The following is a 7,446-nucleotide window of genomic DNA, read 5'->3' on the forward strand; positions in this document are numbered from 1 at the left end:
AGGGGCGTCCATGATAACGTTGCTTGGATGGCAAAATATGTTGATCCAAAACCTGTATGTACCTTTCAGCATTAAATGGTGCCTTCACAGATGTGTAAGTTAGCCATGCCTTGGGCACTAATACACTCCCATACCATCACAGATGCTGGCTTTTGAACTTTGCGCCTAGAACAGTCCGGATGGTTCTTTTCCTCTTTGTTCCGGAGGCCGAGCACGGCCGTCGCTGCCGCTCACTGCTCCCCTCACCTCCCGGGGCTGGACCAAGGGGAATGGGTCAAATGCAGAGGGTAATTTCCCCCAAATCTAGTGTGTGTGTGACTATTTACTTTATTTTACTTACATGACGTCCACGGTTTCCAAAAACAATTTGAAATGTGGACTCGTCAGACCACAGAACACTTTTACACTTTGCATCAGTTCATCTTAGATGAGTTCGGGGGTCCATTAAAGCCGGCGACGCTTCTGGGTGTTGTTGATAAATGGCTTTACACAGTAGAGTTTTAACTTACACTTACAGATGTAGCGACTGTAGTTACTGACAGTGGTTTTCTGAAGTGTTGCTGCGCCCATGTGGTGATATCCTTTACACGCCGATGTCGCTTTTTTGACGCAGTACCGCCTGAGGTATCGAAGGTCCGTAATAACATGGCTTATGTGCAGTGATTTCTCCAGATTCTCTGAAACTTTTGATGATATTACGCGGCGTAGATGGTGAAATCCCTAAATTCCTTGCAATAGCTGGTTGACAAATGTTGTTTTTAAACAATTTGCTCACACATTTGTTGACAAAGTGGTGACCCTCGCCCCAGCCTTGTTTGTGAATGGCTGAGCATTTCATGGAAGCTGCTTTTATACCCAATCATGTTCCCAATTAATCTGTTCACCAGTGGGATGTTCCAAATAAGTGTTTGATGTGCATTCCTCATCATTTTCAGTCTATCTTGCCACTTGTGCCAGCTTTTTTGAAACATGTTGCAGGCATCAAATTCCAAATGAGCTGTTTTTCCATTTTGAACATTAACTATTTTGTCTGTGGACTCCATTCAATTGGATATAAGTTGAAAAGGATTTGAAAATCATCGTATTCCGTTTTTATTTACCATTTACACAACGTGACAACTTCAGTTTTTGGGGTTTATATTCACTTCTATGTCTGTAAGTCCACTTGGAAATGATCAGTTTTCAAATGTCCACCAAACGAATAAAATAAAAATTAAGAGAGAATACTTGAATTGTTTACAAGTGTATTCCTGAACAAACCTGAAGTCATACTATCTCTGTTATATAAGAGTAGAGATTCCGGAAAGGAATTTTTCATTTTCCATAAATCATTCGGGATACAAAAAAACAAGCGTGCCTCTAGCAAACAGACTTTATTAAAGGCAAATACAAATAAGGTAAAAAGAGACGTATCAAACACTTTTGTAAATGAAATCTGTACAGCAGATGTGATTTGTCTGACAGGACCGACATCCTGCATCTTCATTTGCTGCTGCTGTACTCACCAACACATTATAAGAGAATCTTTCATCACACACACTGCAACTCACACTTTTTCTCCGGTGTGTGTTTTTATGTGTGTCATCAAATTCCCTTTCTGAGTGAATCTCTTATTACAAACTAAACACGTGTACGGTTTTTCTCCAGTGTGTATTCTCATGTGTGTTTTCAAACTTTTCTTCATAGGGAATCTTTTACTGCAAACTGAGCACAGGAATGGTTTTTCTCCAGTGTGCATTCTCATGTGTACATTCAAACTTTCCTTTACAGAGAATCTTTTACTACAAACTGAGCACAGGAATGGTTTTTCTCCGGTGTGCATTCTCATGTGTACATTCAAACTTTCCTTTACAGAGAATCTTTTACTACAAACTGAGCACAGGAATGGTTTTTCTCCGGTGTGCGTTCTCATGTGTACGTTCAAACTTTCCTTTAAAGAGAATCTTTTACTACAAACTGAGCACGGGAATGTTTTTTCTCCAGTGTGCATTCTCATGTGTACTTTCAAATATTCCTTTCGTGTGAAGCTTTTACTGCAAACTGAGCACATGAATGGTTTTTCTCCAGTGTGCGTTCTCATGTGTGTTTTCAGATGACATGGGTATTTAAACGTTTTGTCACAGTAAGAGCACTTCAAGCGTTTGTTGTCAGTGTGAGGTGTCACGTCGGCTTTAAAGTCTTCATCATCAGTGTCATCATCTTCTTCATCATCATCATCATCATCAGTGTCAGGAGAGTGTGATGTTAACTCCTCATTATCTGATAGTGGAGCGAAGGGCTTGTTTGCTTGTGATCCTCCACAGTGGTCTCCATCAGCTTCTGTTGTCATGTGTGGATTTGGAGGCTCCACTTCTTCCTTCTCCACACCTTCACCCTCACCATCTTCCCTCTTCACAATGACAACCTCCTCCAGTCCTTCAAGATGCTCTCCGTCTTGACTCATGTTGTGTTCCTCCTCTTCCTTTTTTTGAGGGGGTTTGTGGCTCATCCTTTTAATTTTTAAGGTAGCTGGGCTGTGACTTTTTCTCTCCAACATCGGGGAATCTGGCACCTTTTCTTCCTCTTCTTTAATGTGAGGGTGCTGTGGATCCTCCCCTTCCTCCTTAACACGCTTGGGCTCCTCTCCTTCCTCATTCCATTCAATGTGAATGAGCTGTGGCTCCTTAATGTCCTCTTTAAGGCAAGGGGGTTGTGGGTACTCCTCATCTCTCTTAGTTTGTGTTGGCTGTGCCGCTTCCTGCTCCATCCTGGAAGACCACTCCAGCTGCTCAGGAAGATTTTCTTCAAAGCCGTCTGCCGGATACAAGAAAACCAACAAACGCTTTAGCGAAGTCCAGCTTTAGTCAATGAAATAATACCTTGTGTTCAACAGTATATGTTCTGATAATGTCTTGGAGCATCTTATCAGTCGCCACGTTGACATTCAATATGTCATAGCCGTACCTTACATCAGTGTTAACAGAAGTAATAAAATAAGTCATGAAAAAATGACAAAATAACCTGAGTAGTAAAGCCTTACATACAAGGAAGAGAGTTTCTCTTACAACCAAAGGACAAAACAGATACAGGATACAAAGAGTTTTTACGGAATATTGTGCAAATCTTTGAGGGAATACAGTCTGGGCGAATTAAAAAGGACATTAAACACACAAAAAAAAGAAAGAACAGAAAGAGAAAGAAGAGCAAAGGAACCAAAAAGAAAAAGGAAAAAGGAAAATCCATCAATCCATCCATCCATTTCCTACCGGGGTCGCTGGAGCCTATCTCAGCTGCATTGGGGCGGAAGGAACATGTGGGAGCCATTTAGGTATGCTTTTTTTTGGGTGAGTCTAGTTTATTTTGCTTTAGTTTGGTGAGCTGTATTCTTTTTGACCCGTGGTGGCTGTAGGGCTGGGCATTATGAACCGAAATTGATTTTTTTATCCCGAACGGTGACATTCAATATATACTGGTATCTTAAACACAACCTGCAAAGTGCTTAAGGTTGCCTAAGTGTTTTATGGCAGTATAACCACTGCTGGAAGTACTCAGATTGTTTTTGTTGTAAGTAGTAACATGTTGCTTATTCTTAGACAGTAATTAGTTCGCTGTGTCTTTGTCAAAATAGATATTGTTAGTTTTGTTCATTAACTTTAGGTTAATAGCTTCATGCTTGTGCGCGGGGGGACAGATGGAGCTTCTACTCGCTCACTGCGGTGAAAGCCGCTTGGCTGTTCAGTTTGAAACTACTGTCAGAATTAAATATGTTTAAGTGTTCTTACTTAATCCATAGTCATGTTTGAATCAGCTAATGTGTGCTTTCTCGTGACCTCCTTGCTTTTACCTCATGTCCGCTAGTAAACTCTTTGTTTTGTCTCAAGGGTTCTTGTTTGGTGGCTCACAGAGCTGTTTTGGCCAGCTCCTTTTCTGTTTTGAAGTAGCAGCCGTGCTCCTTTAAGGGTGGGAGGGGGATTTATGACGTATTATGATGTAATCTTCCTTTTTCATTGTCCCATTTAAAGCAGAAGTTCCATTGGCAGCAAAACCGGCCCAGAGCATATTACTACCACCTGGATTAACGTTGTGAGGAACGCGCATGGCTGCAATTTCTTGGGACCTCAAGATGCAGGAACCGAGAGAGGGACGAGGTGGTAAGATGATTTTATTATCATCGACATAAATAAAAACAGTCTTGCATGTAAACGTTCCACAACATAAAGTGATCTTCGAGACAAGGCCTATATTGGACACGCTGATTGGCAGCAGGTGTGGACCGCCTGCCAATCAACGGCAGGTGAGTGATCAAACAGTGCTCCGAGACAAACAGGAAATGGAACGAAATAAGAGCACTGATGAGAAAAACAAGGAAACAAACAGAAATGAGGTGACAGATCGTCACAAAAGGCCTCAATTTCTCTCCTCCAAACATATTGCTGGGTATTGTGGCCAAACAGCTCAATTTTTGTTTCGTCTGACTACAGAAATTGAAACAAAAGTTGAGCTGTTTGGCCACAATACCCAGCAATATGTTTGGAGGAGAGAAGGTGAGGCCTTTAATTTTTAGGAACACCATCCCTACCGTTAAGCAAGGTGGTGGAAGTATTATGCTCTGGGCTTGTTTTGCTGCCAACGGGACTGCTGCTTTACAGAGAGTAAACGGGACAATGAAAAAGGAGGAATTACTTCCAAATTCTTCAGGACAACCTAAATTCATCAGCCGGGAGGTTGGGTCCTGGGCGCAGTTGGGTGTTCCAACAGGACAATGACCCCAAACACATGTCAAAAGTGGTAAAGGAATGGCTAAATCAGGCTAGAACGAATGTTTTAGAAAGATCTTCACAAAGTCCTGACTTGAACGTGTGGACAATGCTTAAGAAACAAGTCCATGTCAGAAAACCAACACATTTAGCTGAACTGCACCAATTTTGTCAAGAGGAGTGGTCAAAAATTCAATCAGAAGTTTGTGGATGGCTACCAAAAGTGCCTTATTGCAGAGAAACTTGCCAAGGGACATGTAAGCAAATATTAACATTGCTGTATGTATACTTTTGACCCAGCAGATTTTTGCTCACATTTACAGTAAACCCACAATAATTTCATAAAAGAACCAAACTTCATGAATGTTTTGTGTGACCAACAAGTATCACTCTATCACAAAAAAAATAAGAGTTGTAGAAATGATTGGAAACTCAAGACAACCTTTACATGTTGTTCTTTACAAGTGACCACAACTGTATATATTGTCTGCTCTGGTGTCGTTCTCACAATGACCACTAGCCGGCAGTGTTCTGTGGTGACTAAGTTGTCTGTCCTAACTATCAAGAAAGAACAAGTCCTGTTAAGAGCCTCAGCGAGTTTAAAACGCGAGGACTGCTGTCAACACATCTCTGCTTACAAATATAAAGTTACTAAACATGTGAGAGTAAGAAGTAAACAAACCTGTTCTCGGCAGCTTTTTAAAAACAGCGTCCAGTAGTTGACGTTGTCGCTCCTTCTCCTCTTTGGTTCGGGAAAGTTCCTCTTCGTACTCTGTTATCGTTCTTTCCAACACTACAAATATTTCTTCCACAGCCTCATTTAGTCGCTGATTCACCAACAATCTCAACATTTGTACTTTACACATTTTCTCCGCTTAGCGATGTGTTGATTAACTTCCGCGGCTAGCACGCTAAGCTAACTAGCGAGCTAAGCTAGCCTGAAAAGCTTCCGTTCACCGAGGCGACTTTATCCTGACACGAAAAATGAACAAAAATGTAGTTAGTCGTGCGATAAACAAATAAGTAGAAAGCTATAAAAGCAGGAATGACCATAAAGATATAAACCACACTGTGTTGCTTGTCTCTAAACGAGTGCTCGGCCTACCGGAAGCGGCTCAGTAAGCGCATGCGCAAGGACGACGTACTTTTATTCGGTGTTTGGCGTTCTTAATGGCGCATTACCGCCACCTACTGTTGCGGAGTGGGGGTCAGACGTGACAATCTCATCCCCAGTCCACCTGAAACAATATGTCAATAAAACGAAACAACTCAAATTGTTACAGGCATAGACCATGAATTGATTAACGTGGACCCCGACTTAAACGAGTTGAAAAACTTATTGGGGTGTTACCATTTAGTGGTCAATTGTACGGAATATGTACTGAACTGTGCAATCTACTAATAAAAGTATCAATCAATCAATCAATCAAAGCTATGTTTGGGGCGGTATAGCTCGGTTGGTAGAGTGGCCGTGCCAGCAACTTGAGGATTGCAGGTTCGATTCCCGCTTCCGCCATCCTAGTCACTGGCGTTGCGTCCTTGGGCAAGACACTTTACCCACCTGCTCCCAGTGCCACCCACACTGGTTTAAATGTAACTTAGATATTGGGTTTCACTATGTAAAGCGCTTTGAGTCATTAGAGAAAAGCGCTATATAAATATAATTCACTTCACCTGTGGGAGGGGGAGCACAATGACAGAGGTTGGGTTTTTTCTTTCAATCAATCAATGAATGTTTACTTATATAGCCCTGAATCACTAGCGTCTCAAAGGGCTGCACAAACCACAACATGAACCACTACGACATCCTCGGTAGGCCCACATAAGGGCAAGGAAAACTCACACCCAGTGGGACGTCGGTGACAATGATGACTATGAGAACCTTGGAGAGGAGGAAAGCAATGGATGTCGAGCGGGTCTAACATGATACTGTGAAAGTTCGATCCATAATGGATCCAACACAGTCGCGAGGGTCCAGTCCAAAGCGGATCCAACATCGGCAACAAACATGACATCACACCATACTTGCCAACCTTGAGACCTCCGATTTCAGGAGGTGGGAGGTGTGTGTGTGTGTGTGTGTGTGTGAATTATATTTATATAGCGCTTTTCTGTAGTGACTCAAAGCGCTTTACATAGTGACCAGTGTGGGTGGCACTGGGAGCAGGTGGGTAAAGTGTCTTGCCCAAGGACACAACGGCAGTGACTAGGATGACGGAAGCGGGAATCGAACCTGCAACCCTCAAATTGCTGGCACGGCCGCTCTACCAACCGAGCTATGCCACGACAGGTGATTAGATAAAAAGGCCCAGGTGGGCCAACTACGCACCTGTCGCTGATTTCGAGGCCGGTCCTGGTAACATCCCGCTTTGTTGCAGGCCCACAGGCCACGCCCCCTCCACAATTAACTTCAGAATAACAATGTTAATACAAAGAATAAGAGACCTAATATACTCTGGAAATGTTGGTCTTACTTAAAAATGCACGCGTTTAGTTGTGTTCAGTGTTTAAAAAAATATTATGTGGCTCTTAGGGAAATACATTTAAAAATATTTGGCTTATTGGCTCTCTCAGACAAAAAAGGTTCCCGATCCCTGGGCCAGCGGGAAACTCATCTGGTCCTTACGGGTTTTTCAGACCACCAAGCACTGACATGAGAGCCTGTTTTAGGGTTAAAATATTGTTGGTTTTTTTCCAATAAGTCTCTCAG

At 42.4% G+C, this 7,446-nt stretch overlaps 1 protein-coding gene across 1 annotated transcript; it reads right to left on the reverse strand.

Annotated features, from left to right (window-relative positions):
• Positions 1-1,348: 1,348 nt before the first annotated feature.
• On the reverse strand, positions 1,349-5,874 carry LOC133550103 (zinc finger protein 37-like). The gene is made up of 2 exons (XM_061896179.1): positions 5,419-5,874; positions 1,349-2,793 (listed from the first exon to the last, which is right to left on the reverse strand). Exons 1-2 carry the CDS (start codon positions 5,600-5,602, stop codon positions 1,547-1,549), a joined length of 1,431 nt encoding a protein of 476 aa, XP_061752163.1. The 5' UTR covers positions 5,603-5,874; the 3' UTR covers positions 1,349-1,546.
• Positions 5,875-7,446: the final 1,572 nt, after the last annotated feature.

Source organism: Nerophis ophidion, linkage group LG01 (genome assembly GCF_033978795.1).
Source record: "Nerophis ophidion isolate RoL-2023_Sa linkage group LG01, RoL_Noph_v1.0, whole genome shotgun sequence".
Classification (NCBI taxonomy): Eukaryota; Metazoa; Chordata; class Actinopteri; order Syngnathiformes; family Syngnathidae; genus Nerophis; species Nerophis ophidion.